General features: G+C 33.8%; 2 protein-coding genes across 5 annotated transcripts; both read left to right on the top strand.

Moving 5' to 3' along the window:
• Positions 1 to 365: 365 nt before the first annotated feature.
• Positions 366 to 21,461, top strand: LOC123557085 (uncharacterized). Of its 4 annotated transcripts, XM_053543402.1 has the most exons (10): positions 366 to 568; positions 2,142 to 2,245; positions 2,568 to 2,606; positions 5,671 to 5,851; positions 6,238 to 6,341; positions 7,102 to 7,242; positions 18,508 to 18,687; positions 19,213 to 19,316; positions 19,883 to 20,024; positions 20,347 to 21,460. In XM_053543402.1, the coding sequence occupies exons 2-10, from the start codon at positions 2,206 to 2,208 to the stop codon at positions 20,361 to 20,363; spliced, it is 948 nt and encodes a 315-aa protein (XP_053399377.1). In that variant the 5' UTR covers positions 366 to 568; positions 2,142 to 2,205; the 3' UTR covers positions 20,364 to 21,460. The 4 variants fall into 4 exon arrangements, with proteins under 4 accessions (XP_053399377.1, XP_045204246.2, XP_053399376.1 ...); XM_045348311.2 differs by lacking the exons at positions 18,508 to 18,687; positions 19,213 to 19,316; positions 19,883 to 20,024; positions 20,347 to 21,460 and adding exons at positions 7,736 to 7,915; positions 8,476 to 8,579; positions 11,071 to 11,418 and having other exon boundaries at positions 368 to 548; XM_053543401.1 differs by lacking the exons at positions 18,508 to 18,687; positions 19,213 to 19,316; positions 19,883 to 20,024; positions 20,347 to 21,460 and adding exons at positions 7,736 to 7,915; positions 8,476 to 8,579; positions 11,071 to 11,417 and having other exon boundaries at positions 368 to 568.
• Positions 21,462 to 21,482: 21 nt separating this feature from the next.
• LOC128557010 (integumentary mucin C.1-like) lies at positions 21,483 to 25,650 on the top strand. Its single transcript, XM_053543404.1, has 3 exons — positions 21,483 to 23,876; positions 24,512 to 24,641; positions 25,246 to 25,650. Exons 1-2 carry the CDS (start codon positions 23,561 to 23,563, stop codon positions 24,601 to 24,603), a joined length of 408 nt encoding a protein of 135 aa, XP_053399379.1. The 5' UTR covers positions 21,483 to 23,560; the 3' UTR covers positions 24,604 to 24,641; positions 25,246 to 25,650.
• Positions 25,651 to 25,869: the final 219 nt, after the last annotated feature.

Consider the following 25,869-nt stretch of genomic DNA (forward strand, 5'->3'; position numbering starts at 1 on the left):
TTAACAATAAGTCTATTTAAAGATAAATGGATTAATACTCGAGTACAAAAATAAACATAATATATGTATAAGTTACTGAAAGAAAATCATGTTCTGTTCTGTTCTAAGATTATAAACTGATGATAACATAGTAAGTACTGATCCTTTTTAGATACAAACAAAATGCACAGTTTTGTTTCATAAGACTTTTGCGGTATTCGACTGATTTATGCTATGGCATATTACAGAGGTCACTTAACTGAAAAATGCTGATATACATTGCATTTTATTTTTGTACTCGAGTATTTATCCATTTATCTTTAAATAGACTTATTGTTAAGACACATGGCCTTCGATATAATTGAAATGGGCTAATTTAGGTTTGAAAAGAAGAAAAAGAAAGAACTACAGTAACTTAAGTGTATCAAAGCGTACAAGCCACCAATTTACTTAAGGAAGTAGGACGTAACATTAAAGTTAAAACAAACACAATCTTGAATACATTTATTTCAGACAATTGCGTTTAAGCTAGTGAAAGTTGCATTTAAGCGTTAAGGAAGTGTCAATAGGTAATATAACATTTAAATAGGTAAGAACTTTTTATAGAATAACTTATATTACTATTGACGTCTAAATTAAAAGATCTACCACGATACTGTTTTATTTTTATAAATTGAGAAAAAGATGAAACAGAAATTTAATACGTTAGATTGCATTCACTTTTTCTTTTTTATGTACAATTTAAATCATTTATGTAGTTTGAACTTGTTTCATTTAATCTCAAGCTGTATAGTCTTTTTGTCTAAATCAATTTCTTGACTGAACTTCATCTAGAAATGTTCAGACATTGAACGCGTGGCAGGTATATGCACATAATTACGTATCCATTTTGATCAAATCAATAATGATTAAGATTGATTAAATAAAAATGATTTCAAGTATAACAAGCGCCAGCTACGATTTCTTTTGTCTTCAAATTCTATTTCAATAGACAATGTTAACATGACAAAAATTTCCATACGAAATGTTAATTTTATTTCGTCCAATTTCACCAAACCAGAAAGAAATATCTGTGAGCAGGCGTTGTGTAGTATCCCATTTCAGTAGCTCGATTCTCACCTAAACCTATTTCAAAATTTGGTATTTTGCACTTAGAACGTATACGCTTTTCTCTTTGATAAGTAAGTCTATGAAACAGTATTAGTTACACAAATAAAAAACAGATTATTTTTCAATGTGCATTGTACCCATAGTTTGAGTGGTTGAAATTGGATAATAGTTTCATTATTCATGAACATATCCCACTATTATGCATACTGATATGGTATGAGATGTAATGATTTCTCCCAGTGATGATTAGTTTAGATTATCTCCTGACAGAAATTCCAAGCAGTTTTCTTGTTTCGATTGACTCTTCAATTCATTTGTTACTAAACAAAGACAAAACTCAATGCACCTCCACAGGGACAACATAATAGCTTGTTAACTGCTGTGTAGTAGATGAATCAGTAAACATTTAACTAAATTCAGATTTTCTACTTTAGTTGTAAGTTAAACGTCCATGGTTTCGAAGTCGTTTCCTCTCATTTTGTACATCTTTTTCCTGGGCTCTTCTAATTCACTTTGTTTCACTAAACATATTGCGAAATTTTAAAAAGGAGTCGATTTTGATAGGTTTTATTTCGTTATCAAAAATCCATAAAAATCTTTTGATCATTTATAAGCATTAGGGTAACAAAGGAAATTGACAATGGACTAAATGAGTATTATTTTAATGAGAAGTAATGAAAAGTGCAACAACACTCTTCATCCTAAGTTTCACTGTACTATAAATGAATCGAGAATGGACTTCATTATCCCAAAGCATCAGCAATAATAACGTCATAAAACGTTAAAATAAGAAGCCCATGTTGCAATATTCCGAAACATGAACAATTTAACGTAGAGCTGAATTGTGCAATGACCCAATTAAGAAAAAAAAAAATCTTGTCGGTTTTCTAAATTATCACTTCTTAAAATGAGATAAAGGACTTTCGATTTTTGTAATTTATTGGTCGTTTTTTTTGTACACACTGAGCTAAGTTCAGCAACAAAACTAGACAGCATTAAATGTAAAATATTTGTATGGATATTATCATTTTCTATCAATAGTTTATTTTCAGTTAAATTCCAGTATTCTCTTTTTGTTTGTCTGCTCAAAAGAAAGATACAATGGTCTTTACTTAGATGTCAGAGTTAGTTTGTGCCAACATGTTCTACGTATTAGGTAATTAAATCATTCGTATATGTTGCTACCACTATTGCACTTATTTTCAAACTTTGCAACTTGAATGAAGTATGATAAACTGACCTCCCTGGACAAACGTTTTGTTACAGAGATGAAATGATAATATACAGCATTATAAAAACTAAAATTATTTGTATAATCATTCACGCTGTCCGGCCTGTCACTGTAAGTATAAACTGTAAAGAATGCGCAGGTAAAATGTTTTAAAACTTTGTTTATTTAAGTACTTTCTGTCTTTGAATAACATTTTTCAGACAATCTATTTACACGTTCATCATTATTACCAACCTTTTACTTTCAGGCTTTCTTCTCTTCCTTTTGAATGTACCCAGAAACACAGGTATGTAGAGTATATTGATAATAATGATGCAGACAATAATATTAACAACTGCAATATCCCTGATTTCAGAATTGACAAAACCTTCATCGATATTTCAAAATTTTAAGCTCTACATTCAAAGTCATTTTTATATCTTCTTTCAACACTAATTAATACCCTTTTCAACAGAACTGGAAATATGCATTGTAAATTTCTAAACTGAGTGCACAAGAAAATCTATGCATTTAAACTAAAGCGTCGTCTAAAGTGGGCAAAACATGATTTAAGCAAGCTAAAGTTTTTGGCAGATTTCCCTTTCAACTGCGTCCAAACTTAGCTCTGCCTACCATGACTTAACTGGCGCTGTTTTTTTTATTAAATTATGACGGTCGCATTCATAGGTAACATAGCAGTTTGTTTAATGTATCGAATCTAGGGTAGGAAGAATCTCTGCTTTGACCTTTCTGACTTTTAGATCGCATAATAGTATACAAAAATTCCTCGTTGAATTTGCAATGTACATAATTATATAATGTAGGAGGTTCAAATCTCAACTGGAACAAAAAAAGCGCCAATTTCGTTTGTGAGTAAATACGCATCAATACGTGTAAGGTGAATACATGTAAAGTTATACATTGTACTGCTAATTGATGTTATTGGATTTGTGTATTTGTAAACATAAATTAGAAAAACGAATAGAAAATGATGACACATGCAGTCTGACACACGAAAATAAAGGTTTTTTGTCCATAATTGCAATTCATATGCACTTTGAAGTGCAGTTTTTTAAAATAAACATATGCATGTGAACAGGATTTCCTTACTTTTATCTCGATATATAATCTGAAATTACCTCATGCAATTATCAAAGGTTAAGCTTGATAGCAACTGGAGTTACATTATTGATTTGTTAGTGACAAGACATGTAGAGAGTATAACATAGCAATGTTCACACTACTTCGACAATTGCCATATGAAATTATAAGAACAAATAAACTGCATATCCTCGAACACAATTATCATTCTAATTGGAAAACCGGGAACACCAAGTTACTATTCAATTATGGTTTTCCTCAAGAGCAACCGTTTACTCCTCCAGAGTGTTTTTGTTTCAAACTTTAGAAAGTAATCGAATTTATAAATACATTGTTACTGTAACGAAAAAAAACAACAATGGGTAAACCGTGAAGGCAGTATCTGTTTACGAAAACACTTCTGTTGAAAATAAAAAAAAAAAACAAAAAAAAAACTTCCTATTGTGTTTGTCATGTAATATAAATGTGATGAGATATAGAGGGAATTAAACTGTAATTTTAAGAACTCTCATAAAATAGAGGCTTACATCACAATTATTTATGATTCCTTTTTACATTTAATGTATACTTTGCTATCTGTTTTCTAGTTTTTGAAACTTTGAAAGGCATGTCGCTTTGCAGTTAATGCTAAAGGTGTGCTTTGTGTAGATCATAGATAAGAAAACGAAATTCAATTTTCTGATAATGTCTGTCTTCAAGACAGTTCAACTTGAATAAATATTTCACCAATCATGTTACAAGGATTTCTGTTTACCTACAAAAATACAAATATACATCTGGTATCATACAAAAATGTTCGTGACAGAAAAAGTTCTGTAAAAAAACGTTAACCTGTTAACGTATGTTTTTATTACAATTTATAAAACGTTCTGTCAACCTTAAACACTAAAAGTGACTCGGCAGCATTATTATACTAACCATAACTTTTCGTACATTTTGATACGCATGTGTCATGCGGTGACATTAGTGTTTAAAACTTTCTTTGTTATGTGGACATCCATATATTATTGTTGAAAATTGAATAAAAGAAGAAACAGAATCTGGATTTTGTTAATTCCCTCAATTAAGTGGACTCAAGCGAAAAATAATAAATACCCGAAAAACTGAATTTGAGCTAAAAAATTCCCCAAAGAAACTTGACGTAACACGCGCATCGTTACACTTGGTGCTAGAAACCGGGTACAAGGAGGTTCTATGTTCACTTGACTTTCTTGGTACCATAACAAAAGCGAGTGCATCTACACGTAAAAGTTTGGAACTTGTGAATTCACAAACAGGTGGAGATAATTTTAGTTACAAAGATGAATATTTATGGACATAAACAGGAACTCCGTAAACAGAGCAAATGGATTAATAGAAATGACAAAAACAAACATAGTGTCATGTGTACGCGGTGTGGACTTACACATAAATTTGAGAAGTGCCGCGCGCTGTTCGCTACGTGCAATAAATGTTTGGAACAGGGACATTTTTCTAGAACATGCTCGGCAAAAAGAGCACGAAACACCATAACAAAATCAGCAAAGCAACAAGTACGGGACAAGCTACGAATGACTGAATTTGTAAATCGAAAACTAATGGAATTGGTATTTCCATTCCATGAGGAAGACGACATGTTCTTCGTAAGTTGCATTACGAATACATCCCTGCTTAAATGTAACGGGTCGAGAAAACGACAATGTAATACTCTGAATGCTAGCACACTTGCGAAGCAAACGCAGGAGGAAATTGACAGAGTACTAGTAAGACATTCCCTTGACGAGATCAGCCGAGAAAAGGAGGTATTCATCGCAGAAAATGAAAAGCTAAGGAATGCTGCAGCTGAGATGGAGTCCAATGTAGCAGAATTGAAATTGGAACTGGCGACTCGACGAAACGAGTCTCAGAAAGAAGACATCGAGGCGGTGAGACAATCATATAAGAAACAAGATGAGAATTTAGAGACACTCCTTCTCTGGTTACATGAAGATACAGGGAATCGCTTCATAGGATCGGCCAGTGACGTTATTACTATAAAACTGCACCTAAAATGTAAAACAAACTTATGACTAATTTAATACTAGCATGTGTAAGTCTTGGGTTTGATCCCTGGACGTAAAAGCAGTATTTCGGACAAGTCTAGCCATGTATAGGTAATTTGATCTAGACCCTTCTGTTTTGTGTGTTATTCATATACTTTGAAGATGTGACGTCAGGCGGTATTTTTCGTCATTTTACAATGTAGAAGAACATGTAAAACGGCATAAATACATACCAGTTTTAAATTCCAGTTAGTGACTGCAACTGGCCAGCCAATTTGCAGAACAGTATTTGGCATGACAGCGACAAAGGACAGCTACATTTTGAAACGAAGACAATGTCAGGGTTTGCTTACGTCTTTCAGAATACTATCACTGTTAATAACTGGGACTGTCTGTACTTTTATCAGAATTCCAGCATTTTGATCATGAAGTAAGTTCAAATATGTTACAGCACACAAGGTGTGAACAATCGCTTCTATGCAAAAAATGTAAATGTACTATATTAAGTATTTGTTCGTAAAAACAAAAGTTGGAATATATTTAATTACATACATGTATTAACATCGTTTATACGCAAAAGTATTTAAAAATGCTTATCCTACCCTACGATTATTTGTATACATTTGATCAGAATCAGGATTATATGTAAAGCGTCGCCCGAAAACTATTATTTTAAAATTAAAACATATCTCTACCGATTTCAGCTGAAGTTTGATTTAATATCATGACGAATACATGGTGCTTTTATGACAAGAAAAAAACAAAAACAACAAACTAAATAGACACATATGCTATGTATTTCCTCATCTTTTCCAGATCGCAGGAGACAGTGACTGTTTTCAATACTGTTTACAGACCATTTCAGTGTCTGAAACTTGCACAAATAACGGATTACTCATATTATTACTATATTCAAGCAGGTAAATAAAACTTTCTTGTTCTACTTACACGTTTAAATCTGTTTCTATCCCTAACGTTATACATCCCTAGAGTTAACATTGGTGCCTCCGCTTCTATTTTGAGTACATACAGATTGAAAATAAATATGTGATATTTACACTTACTCAATATCTATTATGTCATGGAAGGTATTGAGCAGACTAAACGTGACGTGGATTCAGCCGTCACAAATCTGTCACCCAATGGCGTTGATGTATGTAATTGTCCTGTCGTACTGACGTTACACGCGATCTACCCGATCGGCAAGCGTTCCGTGTCTCTGACACTTCGAACGAGACGCAGTATTGTCGAACGAGAGACGTTCAAGCGTCTAGAGACTTGTTCTTGCTTTCGCCCACATTCGAGCATGGCCAAAACATGGGCCTTCTCTTCGAAATTTAGCCTCGGCATGATCAAAAACTGAATAATTGTCAAAAACTCTCCGAGAATGTGGTCGTATGTCGCCTAACACATATACCTGTGTACAATTCGCTAAATAAAACTACATGGTTGACACATACGGCTGCACGAGGAAGTCATGAGCAGGTACATTAATATAACAATGGGCTGAACAAAATCGTACGAGTTTCGGTTGGCTGTGTTTGTTGGTCAAAGTACAAGTACATTTCTGACATTGGCAACAAATTTAACTATGTAAAGAAAATAAAGCAAACTTTGCATAAGGCGTTTCTTTCGTCAGTGTACCATAAAATCATGTGAATATGCTCTCTCTTCATTTAGATACAGAGATACGGTTTGCCAATGAGAGAATAGTTTTACAAGAAGATACAACCGCAACAGCTATAAATGAATCCATTGCTGAGTCTACGTTATGTGAAGATCTTGCCTCGGATACCGAGTATCATTTCCTTTTGAAAGATAGTAAGTGTGTTTTGATAATTACCAAGGAAATAACAGACAACACCTAGTCGTTCTTATCTATTTACTAGTAAATACCGGGTTTTAACATGGTTAACGGTTTATTCAAAGTGAAAACTTACGTGTTGTAATGGTACGTGCATATAAGTCGTACCTCTTTCCTACGCGAATCTAACAATTATCCGAAAACATGTTGAAACTTTTGCTGTAGAAATAAAATCCTGACTTTACAACTGTCATATGTAACATGATGAACTCGTTTTAGAAATTCAACGATGAGATACAATTTCTGAATTACATAATTAACGCATGATTCTGTACTATATTTTTGTGTAACATCTTTTACTGTGTACTCTAGTAGATTGAGTAATTATAGCGTCACTTTAATTTCGAGATTTATTTATTTAATATGGTCTTGGTATTACTAATGAAAATAAAACCCTCTAGAAAGGAAAGCAAATATTATGTATGTTATGACATTAATACTTACTTTTAGACCAAGAGGAAAACGCAGCTCAAGCATGTCCCGGAAGTTTTCGAAATGAATTTTGGTACGAGATAAATGATGGAGGAGCAACTTCCTGTGGCAGCCAGAATGAACGCTGGGATGTTTGTTCAGATACTACTACTATGAAGTTTGATTATTCAATCTGTACAACACAGATAGCATACTCAAGTAAGATCTTAAGTAGAGCAAGTCATTTCCAAAATGAAAATACAATAATATGTACGTGCTGTTTAAATAAATGAGCCGCGCCATGAGAAAACCAACATAATAGGTTTGCGACCAGCATTGACCCAGACCAGCCTGCGCATCCGCGCAGTCTGGTCAGGATCCATGCTGTTCGCTAACAGTTTCTCCAATTCCAATAGGCTTTGAAAGCAAACAGCATTGATCCTGACTAGACTGCGCGGATGCGCAGGCTGGTCTGGATCCATGCTGGTCGCAAACCCACTATGTTGGTTTTGTCATGGCGCGGCTCAAATATCATTATCAAAACAGTGATTAACACATTCGTCAACAAAACGTTTAAAGTTCAGTACATTATGTTTGTGACAGTTATGATGTCAACTTAATACTTTTACAATCTGAACGTTTTCCTACAAACAACTTGGAATCCCTGAAATTTTGCTTTATTTAACATATGCATGGCATTACAAATGATTTAACTTTATATCTGCTTTACTTTCAAATGCTGGTTTAAATTCTAATGAGACACTTTCTACAACGTACAGGCAGTGGCATTGTGCGGTGTATGGCTACATTAACTACTGGGAATTTCACTCTAACTACCGTGATGAATACAGACTCTTCGCCCACATTCATGTTCACCTGTTTCGTAAGAATCATTACTTCACTGTTATATTTTGTCTGTTTCTTTGTTTGTTACTTTTTAACCGTTTTTTCTATCGTATGTTGGTGGTAAGGCAACCAGTCCAACGGTCCCGGATTTTATATATGTTCACGTATTAATATTTTTTTTTTGCAAGTTACTGGCACTTTCACGACATGAGTCAGAGGTGGGAGGAAAGATGACCTCAGATATTATGTATACTGTCAATTCACCACCTGTACAATTCGTCGCGTCTGAGGATCTGATCGAATTCAATACCTACTATTAATTCATATTGTAGAGCTCTAGCTACAAAGCCAAGCCGACGGACAAAATGTTACTTAGGTTTACAATGAAACAAAAAAGTGATAATTAATGCAAGAAGCCGATCTACATTATCTCCTTTTGATACAAACGCCAACAAACATTTTTATGTGAACAAAGTTCTAATTATCTCCCCTTGCAGGCGCGTAGCTGGGGCATTTTTCATAGTACGCAGAGGTATGTGGGGGTCGGGGTATCCTACTGATATTTTTGAAGCAAAAGATATTTGTTCAAAACAGATATTTGGTGGTAACAAACTTTCGAAATATCATTATAATTGGATTATCATTCAAGGGATATGTCTATAAGTAAATATGCGATAGTAATATGAATTTTACTGTAACTTAAGCTTTGCCTTCATGATCCCGCACTTCATGTATCACCTGCGAGGTGAAATGACGATGGCGAAGAGCTAGATCATGATTGCAAAGTGCGACACGGTGGCAAATTGCAAAACACTCTTGATTTCATGCTTAGTTATCGTGATCTCGTCCGAGGTCACGACGGCGAATTGCGAGATCGCTAAATTCCGTAATTCGCCGTCGTATGTTAGATCACAATGGCGAAGTGCGACTTTGAGAAAAATTCGCTATTTTGCGCTTTTGATCTCGCGCTTTGCCGTCATGGATCGTGATCCGACGCTTCCCTCATCACCTGCACATGATGGAGAAGCACAAAACGCAATATTACAATTTCGAAGCGCAGAATTGCAAATGTGAAGCGCGAAATTCCGAAGAATTCACTATTTCGCTCTTCGCCATTGTGATTTCGTGCTTCGCCATTGTGATTTCACGGTAGCGAAATAATGTAAACAGTTAATTTCAACTATAACGAACACTGTTTGAATTAATTTTCGGTAAAATGTAATTGAAAATGTCCCTTTTTTAGCTCTTATTTGATTTATGAAAACTAACATTGTTTGTAAGGAACATATTTCCATGCCCCAATGTTAAAATATAATACATTGAAATAACACAGTCATATTAAGATATAGCGAACCAAAAAAAAAGTCTTTTTTCCAGAAGTTTTATACGAGGCTTTAACATTAGCATTGGATAGACATTGTAATAACATATTGATTCGTAAAACAAATACTGAAATCATAGCGTGATAGTTGATATATCTGAACAACATCTAAAACCAAGTATTACACTGAAATCCTGATCTAAATGTATAGTTTAAGGTCTTCTGAAATATAATATATATAATTCAGTTAGTAATAGGCCATTAAAAATATACAATCACCAATTATATAAGAAAGAAGATATTTATCTCGCTGTGAACTGGATCTCACAGTAGTATCCTACGACTTGTGGGGCAATAGCGTAAGATTTAATCGGGCGTAATTATTTGATTTCTATAGGATTTTATTTTCTACAACAATGTGACCATGGACTAATTGATAATTGTATACATTTAAGTACAATTATTAGACATAGCAGGTATTCTGTGACGTCTGAAAATAACTTGATAATTATTATTTGCGAACATTATGTCTGTACTGTTACAAAAAATATCATATTCGAAATTCCTTTTAGACTTGAAGGCCAAAATTTGTTTCATTTTTTTGGACATTGTGTTAAAATTTTATTATAGAAGATCGCCTCTTTAAAATTGTAAGATTGCAATATTTCACATGTTCAGGATTATTACAAAATAAGTAATCAAATAGAAGGATAATGAAATAGATTTCAAACCTATACAGAAATTGTTGTAAAACTGCAAAGACAATTGGTGAATTTAACTGCATGTTAAATCAACTTATTATAAATCAGTTTGCTATACAAATAATTCCTACTGGTAAAGAGCATGTAATATATGTTTAACGATCACATTTTGCATGTCACATTGAGTTCGCTATTCCACTTTGTAAAAACAGAATATGAAGTAAGCAGTGATTGTATATGATTATATAGACTTCGTATTGAAACGACATAGATTAGCAATTTGAAGTGTGTATGTTTTCCAGATTGTCACAACGCAGCTGCGTATCTGCGTAAAGGCAGCTACGCGCCTGCCTTGTATTGTGGACACACATCTATATACAGCAAGTTTTCCTGGTATAGTCAGGGTTGTCAAAACACAAGGTTGAAACGTATGTAGATATTAAGGATCATATCTACCTGTCTTAAATTAGTTCATGTCGACTTAGTTTCCACTTTTTCTATTTCAGATGTCTCAAGTGTCATCATCAGGAACACTTCTAGTGTCACAGTCGCCAAAGAGCTGTACACCCGGTCAGACACCTACAATCCAACCTGTGCATCCGGATGGTACCAAAGGCTTGTTGCTGGAATTGAGACCACATGCAACTTGTATATGCTTATATATTTTATAAAAAAGATGTAGACAGATTACATTTCGAAGGTTTAGGTTCTATTAGCGGCATTAAAACATTTTAGCTTAATTTCTCCCAAACTTTTGAAATCCAACACATTTCACATTCTTTATGCATGATACATATCTCTTTTGAAGAAGCAATAACTATGAAGCAAATGTTGAAATGATGTGAGTGGTAGTACAGTATACTATATTTTTTTTTCAAGTTTGTTTGTTAACAAGCATTTAAGCGTGTATGAATAACATTTTAACATGCTTAAATTGAAACAGTAAGCTCAATTATTCTTATATATTTCAGCCGCATGCGGTAAGTAATTACTTTGACATATTATTCTTTTTTAAAATCTATTTGCTGCGCAATTTAGAATCTATTATTTCTAATCATTTCAAATATTTGTCCGCTGTCCGAAAGAAATACGGAGCATTTTCCTGTTGAGAAGGAACAACTATCAAACAATATTGGCACAATACCTTTTGAAATTGCTATATTAAGTTGTATCCATAAGTTATATCCTGCACTTCGTCTGGCAAGCATGAGTGAACTCCTGTATACTATTACTTTACGATTTAATGCGAGTGATGTACCTTTTTTAATATTTTTAAGTCTTTATAAAATTAAAGCGTCATTTCATATTTAATCTGTTTTACTTCCTACTCTTAAAGGGTATTTTTTCCTGGTTTATATCACACTTTAGAGATTTATGACATCTATTCTCAACTGCAAGTGAAACAATTAATAATAATTAAGATAATCCTATGCAGCATTTGTACAACGCATATTGTATAATCCGTATGGATTTTGATTATACGTAAAAGTTTGCTTTCTGTTTTAAGACATGCTATGCTATTGTATCGCGCATTTGGTGGCATTCTAAATTTAAACAGCCAATATTTGATTAAACTTAAAGGTAGTTCTGCACAATTGAAAAACAAGACTAGGAACACGAAGGCGTAAAATGCAATCATCAATAAAATGTAACCTTTGTTAAAATTGAAAATTCGGGCAACGTTTCTATTTTTTCTTCATGTAAAATGTTGACACGTAAATTGCATCCATAATTACTCATAAAACTACTTGCACTTTTGCAATATGTCAAAAATTGGCACACGAAGCTATATATGACTTTCTGCTTTTGATCATTGAGAAAGACCCCAGGTGCTTTTCCAGATACTATTTCAAGCGTGGGCGGGCACATGGGTAGAACCGCTAACCTATATTTTGTGATTTTATACAAAAGTGACCCCTGATCTTCAATTTTAATTTGACTTTTTTTTCTGTTTCATGATATCGTCCGACATATATACAGTAAAATGAACAACGATCAGTTACTAAAATGCCAAAACAAATACTTTCCAACAATAAAAATTATTACAAATAATTGATATTATTGCAACATTCTACTCACTTTTTTTTTACCTTTGCCCTTTGATATTATTGTTGACCTTAAATGTTTTGGAATTATATGTGCATACCAAACATCGCCTAACATTTATACTTTAAAACGAACTGACATCATTGACTAATATCGACAAAATATTATTAACAAAGAGAAAAGTTCAATAGCTATTTGTTTATTCTTTGACTTGAAAATGACCTTTGACCTCTAATATCACATTTGAACTTGACTCATTTTAGACTATTTTTGTTAGTGACATTGTGGGACATATATACATTAAAATAAACCACGAGCAATTACTAATAATGATAAACAATATCTGTTATTTTTCAAACAGGAAGCTATTCATGCGATTTGTTACACAAATTTGACCTTTAACCTTTGATATTAGCTTTACCCTTGACGGTTTTGGGGATATATCTGCACTGCTCAGTTTGCCTGACATACAAACATTAAAACTAATTAAATTCAGCGACTAAATCGATTAGAAAGAGCAAAAGTAACCTTTTTCACATTTTTGCATGGAAACGAACTTTGACCTTCAATTATCAGGGTTGACCTTGATTTTTTGCAGTAAGATTTTTATTTCTGACTTTGCCTGATACATACACATTACATAAATAAAGCTGAGTGACATTTTGTGTGATTTTTACATAAATTTGACATTTGACCTTGAATATCAAGTTTGCCCTTTATTCCTTTTTGGAGAATTTCTTATTGTTGTCATTGTTTGACACGTATAGATTTACTGACAATCAGATATTACTGTAATTAAACAGTGAAAAACTTGTAGACGTTAACTTTACCCTAACCCCTAATATTTTTACAAGTGAGTTTTAACTCCCCTATTACAAACATAAATGAACAAAATATAGATAGGCACGGCTTTGACACTTAAGAAAAGGGTTTTCACTGAGGATATGAAATATTGCTTCCAAAACTGTGTTACAGTATAAACTTCTTTTGGCCTCAATTGTTGCAATAAAAGTCCGCGAGCTCACGGGCCATATGGAGAAGTTCTACGCCCCAAGCGAGGTTTTGGATCAAATGAAGGATAGTAAATTGACAGTTATAAGAACTTTCATTCACATTACGAAATAGCATTAGTGCCAGATGCGTTTTATTTATTAACTTACTTAACTCGAAATTTCGAGATACTAACTCGAAATTTCGGGTTACTAACTCGAAATTTCGAGACATTTAACTCGAAATTTCAATATACTTACTCGAAATTTCGACCTAGTAACTCGAAATTTCGAATTAATAAGTCGAAGGAACTCGAATGTTTGAGTTAATAACACGAAATTTCAACTTCGTATCTTGCCCTTTCATCCACAAAATGTGAACGTCTGACCGTCTGTCAAAGGCCATAAATTTAATGGACGACTTTTGACTTTTCATATATTGTACCCAACATGTAGCGACTTGAATATAAACAACCATACATCAATCTATGACCTACTTCATAGCCGGTAGAGCTCAGTGACTCCAGATTTCAAACTGTGCCCAGGATATAAACCCTTATTCTAACACGATCCGCAGCAATTGCTATGTAAACATATAGCGAAATCGGCTATGAATCTACGATAAAATATGGCTGTTACATTTCACCCCCCCCCCCCCCCCCCCCCCCGACCCCAATGATTGTAACATAAGAGATTCTACTTCAGTTCCATTACATACGAATTATTTCAGGGCCAAACGGTTGAAAACAGCATTTCAAAAACATAAATAATATAAAAAGTCATACTGACTTATGTGTAGATCGGTAAAACGAGTTCTGATCTCTACGAGCGAATTCAATTAACTTAATTATGATTCAGCGGTGACGTCATAAATGTATGACATAAAGTATGACGTCATAATGATGTGACGTCATATAAAGGTTAAGCTCGTGACTCGTAACACAGGGTCAACTCGCCCATTTTGATGATTCTGTTCATAAACAGTTTGCGAGCTGTTAGATTACTTATTTATAAATACTTCTCAAAATTCTGATAAAAAAGAAACAAATAAATATAAATTACATTCTTTCTTAACTTGATTTACTTACTTTATTTTCGATGTGACAACTCTTTTTTCTAGAATGGCATCGTGTTTTTGTGTGCATGAATAAGTAAATGTCAAGACTTAGACGTAGCCGTTGATTCTAGACCATAAAATGACGCCAACTGGCAGGATGGACCTTTCTTACGTGACCATTCACGTAACATATTACTGGCAGTCTTGCATGTTTTTCATTACATTTTATAAAATCGAAAAGACTAGAGAGATGAGATGCGGCTTAAATGAATACAGTAATAGTCATAGGTGTTGTTTATTATTTTATTTATTTATTTTTTTTTAGTTGTTTTTGTTTGTTTTGTTTTTGTTTTTTTTTCTGGTTGCTGTTGTTTTAACTACACTGAGGCAAAATATTTTAGTGAAGAAATGTCGCGTTCCAAATTTATCAACATATTGATCAAACGATTTGATTGTAACAGAAATATTTCGGTCGTTATTTAAAGTACGAATAATTTTGCGGGACGTGTTTAAAGAAACGAAGCATAACTTACTATAGATAATGTTCGAGTTGTGTTTTTATTTACGGTATCATACCAAATATATGTAGTAGTATTACCACAATTTATTTTAGAAAGTATGCCAAAAACTCTTAACTTTATTTCAAAATGCACATATGTCTACGTTGAACTAAAATGAAATTCATTATCAAAGGCAATAGAGCTAAGTAATTTTTAAACGCAAATATCTATTAAGTAATGCAATTGTTAAATTAAAATGTTACTCTAAATGAACCAACACTTAAAAATAAAAATTGGTGTTTTTTTTTTACAAATGTAGAACTTTTTTTAAATTTCACTTGGGATTTAAAGAAGAAAAGCGGATACAGGTACCAGTGTGGTCCAGTGGTAACGCTGTCCGACTATAAAACCAGGAATCGTGAGTTTGAGCCCCGGCTTCTCCAACTAAAATTAATATCATTGGTATAAAAGTTCCGTGTATAGCTTCTTTTCACCTGGAACGCTAAAAAAACAGATAACCTTCTGGGATTGGAGCGGCTTCTGTATTTTGCTCTATCCCGATACTTAACGTTACTAACAGTCTTCTGGAGGGGTCGCCCATGTAGGTTATCGGTGGCGACTAGACATAAGCTTACAAAGAAACACAGAGGTTGGTAAAGTATTTTGTCACATCCTCTAGGCAAGCACTTTATTTTACAAGGAACCACCTATGGGACCCAGGTTGATAGTCTTGTGCTCATCCTATTTAACAGACCAAGAGCTGTGCACATAAGTTGCTCCTACACTGACGATATTACTATAAAACTGCACCTAAAATGTGAAAAAACTATGACTAATTTAATACTAGCATCTATAAGTCTTGTGTTTGATCCCTGGACAGAAGCATTTCGGACAAGTCTAGCCATGTATAGGTTATTTGATCTAGACCTTTCTGTTTTGTGTGTTATTCGTATACTTTGAAGATGTGACTTTAGGCGGTCTGTTTTGTCATTTTATAATGTAGAAGAACATGTAAAACGGCATAAATACATACAAGTTTTAAATTCCAGTTAGTGACTGCGCCTGGCCAGCTAATTTGCAGAACAGTATTTGGCATGACAGCGACAAAGGACAGCTACGTTTTGAAACGAAGACAATGTCAGGGCTTGATTACCTCTTTCATAGTACTTTCACTTTTGAGAACTGGGAATGTTTTTTCTATTACCAGAATTCCGGCATTTTGATCATGAAGTAAGTTCAAATATGTTACAGCACACAAGGTGTGAACAATTTCGCTTCCATGCAAGAAATGTAAATGTACTATGATAAGTATTCGTTCGTAAAAACAATAGTTGGAATATGTTTAATTTCATGCAAGTATTAACATCGACCATACGCAAAAGTATTTGAAAATGCTTATCCTACCCTACGATTATTTGTATACTTTATAAATTGTCAGATTCAGGATTATATGTAAAGCGTCTTCCGAAAAAAGCATTATTTTCAAATTAAAACATATCTCTATCGATTTCGGCTAAAGTTTGATATACGTGGGGCTTTTATGACAAAAAAAAAACCCCAGAGAAAATAGATACATATGCTATGTATTTTTCCTCATCTTTTCCAGATCACAGGAACCAGTGACTATTTTCAGTACTATTTACAGACCATTTCAGTGTTTGAAACTTACAGCAATCACGGATTACTCATATTATTACTATATTCAAGCATGTAAATAAAAGTTTATTATTCTACTTACACTTTTAAATCTGTTTCTATCCCTAACGTTATACAACCCCAGAGTTAACATATGCACAAATGATGATATTTATAGGTGATATATCATACAATTATGCAGTGAGAATACTGTGCATCTTTTAAAAGAGTGCTAATTCTCAATGGAAAACTTAATATCTTTTTATTACAAGTCATACGCATCTTCGCAAGTTTAATAGTTTATTTTATCATAAAAGACATAAATTTGTATGCAGTAAATTTGTGTGTTTTAACGCGACTATTCGCATTGAAATGTCGTCATAACTGACGTCATACACGCGATAAAAATTTTACTGACCAACAGGGAAAATATTGGTGTCTCCGCTTCTATTCTGAGTACATAAAGATTGAAAACAAATATGTGATATTTACACTTACTCCATGTCTATTAAGTCATGAAAGGTATTGAGCAGACTAAACGTGACGTGGATTCAGCCGTAACAAATCTGTCACCCAATGGCGATAACGTATGTAATTGTCCTTCCGTACTGACGTTTCACGCGATCTACTCGATCGAGTCCGTCAAACGAGACGCAGTATTGTCGAACGAGAGACGTTAAAACGTCTAGAGACTTGTTCTTGCCTTCGCCCACATTCGAACATTGCCAAAATATGGGCATTCCCTTCCAATTTTAGCCTCGGCATTATCAAAAACTGATTAATTGTCAAAAAATCCTCAAAATTGTGGTCGTATGTTGACTAACACATATACCTGTGTAATATTCGCTCAGCAAAACCACATGGTTGACACATACGGGCTGCACGAGGAAGTCATGAGCAGGCACATTAATATAACAATGGGTTGAACAAAATCGTACAAGTTTCGTTGGCTGTGTTAGTTGGTCAAAGTACATGTACATTTCTGACATTGGCAACAAATTTAACTATCATGTAAAAAAAATAACGCCAACTTTTCATAAGGCGTTTCTTTCTTCAGTGTACAATAAAATCATGTGAATATGCTCTCTCTTCATTTAGATACAGAGATACGGTTTGCCAATGAGAGAATAGTTTTACTAGCAGATGCAAACGTAACAGCTATAAATGAATCCAATGCCGAGTCTACGTTATGTAGAGATCTAGCCTCGGATAACGAGTATCATTTCCTTTTGAAAGATAGTAAGTGTGTTTTGATAATTACCAAGGAAATAACAGAAAACACCTAGTCGTTCTTATCTATTTACTAGTAAATACCGAGTTTTAACAAAGTGAAAACTTACGTGATGTATTGGTACGTGTATAAAAGTCGTACCTCTTTCCAACGCGAATCTAACAATTATCCGAAAACATGTTGAAACTTTTGCTGTAGAAATAAAATCCTGACTTTACTAACTGTCATATGTAGCACGATGAACTCGTTTAAGAAATTCGACGATGAGATACAATTTCTGAATTACATTAATTAACGCATGATTCTGAACTATATTTTGGTGTAACATCTTTTAATGTGTACTGTAGTAGATTGAGTAATTGTAGCGTCACTTTAATTTCGAGATTTATTTATTTAATATGGTCTTGGTATTACTAATGAAAATAAAACCCTCTAGAAAGGAAAGCAAATATTATGTATGTTATGATATTAATACTTACTTTTAGATCAAGAGGAAAACGCAGCTCAAGCATGTCCCGGAAGTTTTCGAAATGAATTTTGGTACGTGATAAATGATGGAGGAGCAACTTCCTGTGGCAGCCAGAACGAACGCTGGGATGTTTGTACAGACACTACTACTATGGCATTTGATTATTCAATGTGCTCTACACAAATAGCGTATTCAAGTAAGTAGAGCAAGTCATTTCCAAAATGAAAATACAATAATGTGAACGTGCTGTTTAAATAAATGAGCCGCGCCATGAGAAAACCAACATAGTGGGTTTGCGACCAGCATTGATCCAGACCAGCCTGCGCATCCGTTTCTCCAATTTCTCCAATTCCAATAGGCTTTAAAAGCGAACAGCATGGATCCTGACCAGACTGCGCGGATGCGCAGGCTGGTCTGGATCTATGCTGGTCGCAAACCCTCTATGTTGGTTTTTCCATGGCGCGGCTCAAATATCATTATCAAAACAGTGATTAACACATTCGTCAACAAAACGTTTATTGTTCAGTACATTATGTTTGTGACAGTTATGATGTCAACTCCACACTTTTACAATCTGAACGTTTTCCTACAAACAACTTTGAATCCCTGAAATTTTGCTTTATTTAACATATGCATGGCATTACAAATGATTTAACTTTATATCTGCTTTACTTTCAAATGCTGGTTTAAATTCTAATGAGTCATTTTCAACAACGTATAGGCAGTGGCATTGTGCGGTGTATGGCTACATTAACTACTGGGAATTTCACTCTAACTACCGTGATGAATACAGATTCTTCGCCCACATACATGTTCACCTGTTTCGTAAGAATCATTACGTCACTGTTATATTTTGTCTGTTTCTTTGTTTGTTACTTTTTAACCGTTTTTTCTATCGTATGTTGGTGGTAAGGCTTTTATATATGTTCACGTATTAATATTTTTTTCGCAAGTTATTGGCACCTTCACGACATGAGTCGGAGGTGGGAGGAAAGATTACCTCAGATATTATGTATACTGTCAGTTCACCACCTGTACAATTCGTCGCGTCTGAGAATCTAATCGAACTCAAGACATACTATTAATTCATATTGTAGAGCTCTAGCTACTAAGCCAAGCCGACGGACAAAATGTTACTTAGGTTTACAATGAAACAAAAAAGTGATAATTAATGCAAGAAGCCGATCTACATTATCGTCTTTTGATACAAATGACAACAAACATTTTTATGCGGACAAAGTTCTAATTATCTCCCCTCGTTTTGTGGACACACATCTATATACAGCAAGTTTTCCTGGTATAGTCAGAGTTGTCAAAACACAAGGTTGAAACGTATGTAGATATTAAGGATCATATCTACCTGTCTTAAATTAGTTCATGTCGACTTTCAGATGTCTCAAGTGTCATCATCAGGAATACTTCTAGTGTCACAGTCGCCAAAGAGCTGTACATCCAGTCAGACACCTACAACCCAACCTGTGCATCCGGATGGTACCAAAGGCTTGTTGCTGGAATTGAGACCACATGCAACTTGTATATGCTTATATATTTTATAAAAAAATCTAGACAGATTACATTTCGAATGTTTAGATTCTATTAGCGACATTAAAACATTTAAGCTTAATTTCTCTCAAACTTTTGAAGTCCAACACATTTCACATTCTTTATGCATGATACATATCTCCTTTGAAGAAGCAATAACTATGACAAATTTAATGTTAAAATGAAGTGAGTGGATAGTACAGTATACTATTTATTTCAAGTTTGTTTCTTAACATGCATTTAAGCGTGTATGAATAACATTTTAACATACTTAAATTGAACCAGTAAGCTCAATTATTCTTATATATTTCAGCCGCATGCGGTAAGTAATTACTTTGACATATTATTCTTTTTTCAAATCTATTTGCTGCGCAATTTAGAATCTATTATTTCCAATCATTTCAAATATTTGACCGCTGTCCGAAAGAAATACGGAGCATTCTCCTGTTGAGAAGGAACAACTATCAAATAATATTGGCACAATACCTTTTGAAAATGCTACATGAAGTTGCACACCGACCATAAGTTATATCCTGCACTTCGTCTGGCAAGCATGAATGAACTCCTGTATACTATTACTTTACGCTTGAATGTGAGTGATGTACCTTTGCATTGCATTTTTAGAATATTTTTAAGTCTTTATAAAATTAAGGCGTCATTTCATATTTAATCTGTTTTACTTCCTACTCTTAAAGGGGCTTGTTTCCTGGTTTATATCACATTTTACAGATTTATGACATCTATCCTCAACTGCAAGTGAAAAAAAAATAATTAAGATAATCCTATGCAGTATTTGTACAACGCATATTGTATAATCCGTATGAATTTTGATTATACGTAGCAGTTTGCTTTCTGTTTTATGCTATTGTATCGCGCATTTTGTGGCATTCTGAATTAAAACAGCCAATATTTGATTAACTTAAAGGTAGTTCTGCACAATTGAAAAACAAGACTAGGAACAGGAAGGCGTAAAATGCAATCATCAATAAAATGTAACCTTTGTTAAAATTGAAAATTCGGATAGCGTTTCTATCTTTTCATCATATTGAATGTTGACACGTAAAATGCATCCATAATTACTCAAAAAACGACTTGCAGTTTGCAATATGTCAAAAATTGGCACACGAAGCTATATATTTCATTTATCCGAATGATTATTTGTTGGGTTTTACCTCACACAGACACAATAATAAGTTCTATGGTGTCATTCTGGTTTTGATTATTGAGAAAGACCCCAGGTGCTTTTCCAGATACTATTTGAAGCGTGGGCGGGCACATGGGTAGAACCGCTAACCTATATTTTGTGATTATTTTTATACAAAAGTGACCCCTGATCTTCAGTACAAGGTTTGACTTTGACTTCGACTTCTTTTTCTGTTCCATGATGTCGTCTGACATATATACAGTTAAATGAACAAATCTGTTCATGAATATCTGTTATTTTTAAAACAGGAAGCTATTCATGCGATTTGTTACACGAATTTGACCTTTAACCTTTGATATTAGCTTTACCCTTGGCAGTTTTGGGGTTATATATGCACTGCTGACTTTGCCTGACATACTAACATTAAAACTAATTAACTTCAGCGACTAATTCGATTAGAAAGAGCAAAGGTAACATTTTTCACATTTTTGCATGGAAATGAACTTTGACCTTCAATAATCAGGGTTGACCTTGACTTTTTGCAGTAAGATTTGTATTTCTGACTTTGGCTGATACATACACATTACATAAATAAAGCTGGGTGACATTTTTTGGTGATTTTTTACATAAATTTGACCTTTGACCTTGAATATCAAGTTTGCCCTTAATTCCTTTTTGGTTAATTTCTTATTGTTGTCATTGTTTGACACATATAGATTTACTGATAATCAGATATTACGGTAATTAAACAGAGTGAAAAAACTGGTGGACGTTAACTTTACCCTACCCCCTGATATTTTTACAAGTGAGTTTTAACTCCCCTATCACAAACATAAATGAACAAAATATAGATAGGCACGGCTTTGACACTTAAGAAATGGATTTTCACTGAGGATATGAAATATTGTTTCCAAAAAAGTATAAACTTCTTTTGGCCTCAATTGTTGCAATAAAAGTCCGCTAGCTCTCGGGCCATATGGAGAAATTCTACGCCTCAAGCGAGGTTTTGGATCAAATGAAAGATAGTAAATTGACAGTTATAAGAACTTTCATTCACATTATGAAAGAGCATTAGTGCCAGATGCGTTTTATTTATTAACTTACTTAAGTCGAAATTGTGAGATACTAACTCGAAATTTCGGGTTACTAACTCGAAATTTCGAGACATTTAGTTCGAAATTTCAATATACTAACTCGAAATTTCGAGTTAATAAGTCAAAGGAACTCGAATTCTGAGTTAATAACACGAAATTTTGACTTCGTATCTTGCCCTTTTATCCGCAAAATTTGAACGTCTGACCGTCTGTCAAAGGCCATAAATGTAATGGACGACTTTTGACTTTTCATATATTGTACCCAAAATGTAGCGACTTGAATATAAACAACCATACATCAATGTATGACCTACCTCATAGCCGGTAGAGCTCAGTGACTCCAGATTTCAAACTGTGTCCAGGATATATACCTATATTTATATGTACAGTATTTTCAGGAGGTAGGGGCTCGAACTAGGTCGAAAACCTTCCAGATATTGTCAAAATAGTGAAATATTCTAAGTCTGAATACTTCCCGGTTACCTCTTACATTGTATGACCTCTCCTTAAAATTTAGATCAAACCAGGTACCCTTTCTTGGTCAGACTCATTACTACACGTTCATGTAGAGTATGTATATATTTCCTTGCCATATAGGCTCAAACTAGGTCGAAAGCCCTCTAGACTTGAGCATGGTTTAAATAGTGATATTTTATGAGCAAACGCTGCACGGTCATCTTAATCATATGACCCTGTTGGGTTACCCGATGGATACGCAAGGTAACTAATCTTGGCAGAACCTATACATCAATGTAAACTATTGTAGTTAGTATACTAACTCGAAATTTCGAGATACGTAACTCAAAATTTCTAGATACATAACTCAAGTTTTCGACTTAATATCTTAAAATTTCAAGTTAACAAATAACATACACCTTGCACTTTTTGCTCTTCCGTACTACATTATAGAAATGTTGCAAAAAAAAAAGATGTCATGAAACCTGTACTTAACCCCTAGAGACTTTTCAGAACTTGATTTAAGTCCATGAAGTCTTGCAAAACCCAAACACAGGATCTATTTTTCTCAGTATATCTTGATGTTTTTGAAAAACCGTGGATTAATCAAATTCAATATTGATTTTGACCTAAACATGCAGGGTGACTTTAAATAATGCTATGTTATTTGCAATGGCTTAGTGTAACGTATACTTTGTTCATTGCATTAGCCTTGTCCTTCTTGTTCGCATTTGCATAGTTTTTAACTTTTCACCTGTCAAACGTACAACATCTTAGATTCCACGACTACAGCAAAATCTACAGCTAGCAAAACTAGCACAATTTACACACCAATGTCAACAAAATCAACGACTACAACTTCTACAACAAATTCAATGACAGCTTCGGCGACCACTTCCACAGCAGCAGAGACAATAACCACCCCTATAACTGCAACTACTATGCCCCCTACAACAACAACAAGTAAGAGTTTAGAAACAAGAACTATGACTCCATCAACTACAATGACAACACCAAGAACTACAACAATGTTTACAACAACTCCGTCATTGCCAACAACAACAACAACAAAAACAACAACGATGACTAAACCTAAAACAACTTTGTCATCTGATGATCATACATTAAGTATTTTAGCGATAGCATTAGGTATGTACTGTAGGCGAAATTGCAATTTTTTATCTGTCAATTTTGATACTATTCTATGAACAGTACAAACAACTAAACTAGTTTATCAGACTCGAGTACGTTTAATTTAAGTGACAATTGTCTTTAACCTACCATTTACATTATCGTTTACATTAGGTGAAAGCCAATTTGAAATGTCATTAAGTGTAGTTAAAGAAAGAAGAAGAGAAAATATATCATTGTCATGGTGTAAAGACAACGGGTTTGCTATTGAAGACATTGAATTAGTTTTACCGAGATTTATATGTTTACAGAAAGGCTTGTCATACCACATTGACCATGATATTTGAAATAATGAAAAATATGTTGTCCTATATGTTTTATCGCATGAGAAGTGTTACATAGCAGAAAGATGGATGACAATAATAAGTACGAGTACTTATTGTCTTATTTCTTAATACCAGTAAGATGTTAATGTCAGTTATAAAATGAACTGAACGCCATTTTTTACATTTCAAACTGGTATATACTGTAAAAATACATTCTACTTGGTTAAGTTCCATCTTGCACGACACATTGGTGCTCTTTTCATATATACAATTTGAAAGAAAAAGGGTTTCCTGGTACTTAATGTAATTATTTTACCCATATAACAGATGGAGTAGCTGTCTTTCTGATACTGATGTTGATTGTCGGAATTATATTGTACAGAGTGTGTAGAAGGAATAGACCAACAACAACGCCTTAGCCAGTCAAACGAATCGGAACCTTCATCTGCCCCAAAGCGTATGCGATATACCTTTAACATATTTCTTATAATTTTGGTCAATTGAGACAAAGTTAAAGAGGCTTTTGTTTTTATATGGCACTTCTAATGTTTAACTTCAATGCGATAGACGTATCACATAAAAAGTATAATAGCAAGGAAATTTATACAACTTGTATTCATTATCTCATTGAGTTTGCTCAACCAATGTAGCTAGCTACATTATCGAAAATGCATTTTGAGTCATCAGGTGATTTTGTTGTCTTACGTAAGGTGATAGGGTGTTGGCTTGCGTTGCTGCGGATTGTTCATTTATCGTTGTTTATGTTGTATACTACCTGAATTATATATTGTGATTACCATTGTTCATTGTACTGCTGAAATGAACTTTTACTTAAAATTTATCTTATGAAACAATGACTACTTTGAGATAAGTGGCCCTGAGATTCTGTATAATATCAAGTAATGGATATTGTTCATGAATCGTGAATAAATGTAGGTGTAAAGTATATAATACAGCAAAATCCAAGCCATATCAGAAATACTTTGAAAACTTTAAACAGTTTAATCCAAATCACTGTCTGAATGGATTATTCTCAAATATTATTTTTTTTTTTATTTCAGAGCATGCATGGGTTTCACTTTAAATGAAGGAAAAAAGAATAAACGGTCATCATTCATCAGTCTGAATACAAGCACAATATATTTTTACTTTTATAGCTGACCTGATTATAGAAACAATGCCTTATCACGCAACTAACACCACTATTTCAATGAGACCTCGCTGGACTTCCATGATAGAAGGCACTTCACCACTTCGACATGACATACCAGTATAAGAATTCTAACCGTCCATATATTCACTTAGGCTTGCTATAAAACAGTTACCTATATTCTACAATAACTGACGCTATGCCTACAGGCTAAAGTTTGATAATGTCACGTATAAATATTACTTTTGATAAAACAGTGATGAAGTAGAAATAGTCTAAGCAAGAAGTGAGATTTCTTGAGATCTGGAACAAACAGTTAAAAATGTTAATGATGAATAAACAGCATCGTATGACAATCCCACGATAAAATGAGTCCATTAAACGACATACGAAATCTCGAAACAATCATGTCATGGACATCTTAAATCTGAAATATTTATGCAAAACCGCAAATAAAGAACTATAGTAAATATAGTCAGTTTACCAGAAACGGAATAACAAACACAATACCAAATTTTCACTCTAAACAAAAAGA

This window comes from Mercenaria mercenaria, chromosome 5 (genome assembly GCF_021730395.1).
Source record: "Mercenaria mercenaria strain notata chromosome 5, MADL_Memer_1, whole genome shotgun sequence".
Lineage (NCBI taxonomy): Eukaryota > Metazoa > Mollusca > Bivalvia > Venerida > Veneridae > Mercenaria > Mercenaria mercenaria.

What these genes read in the sequence shown, in the direction of transcription:
- LOC128557010 (XM_053543404.1), top strand. Translation starts at nt 23,561, where the DNA reads ATGTCAACAAAATCAACGACTACAACTTCTACAACAAATTCAATGACA. An exon ending in TATTTTAGCGATAGCATTAG is followed by an intron (nt 23,877 to 24,511) that starts GTATGTACTGTA and finishes CCCATATAACAG; the next exon opens with ATGGAGTAGCTGTCTTTCTG.
- LOC123557085 (XM_045348311.2), top strand. Translation starts at nt 2,206, where the DNA reads ATGTCAGAGTTAGTTTGTGCCAACATGTTCTACGTATTAG. An exon ending in GAATGTACCCAGAAACACAG is followed by an intron (nt 2,607 to 5,670) that starts GTATGTAGAGTA and finishes TTTAAATTCCAG; the next exon opens with TTAGTGACTGCAACTGGCCA. An exon ending in AACACAGATAGCATACTCAA is followed by an intron (nt 7,916 to 8,475) that starts GTAAGATCTTAA and finishes TACAACGTACAG; the next exon opens with GCAGTGGCATTGTGCGGTGT.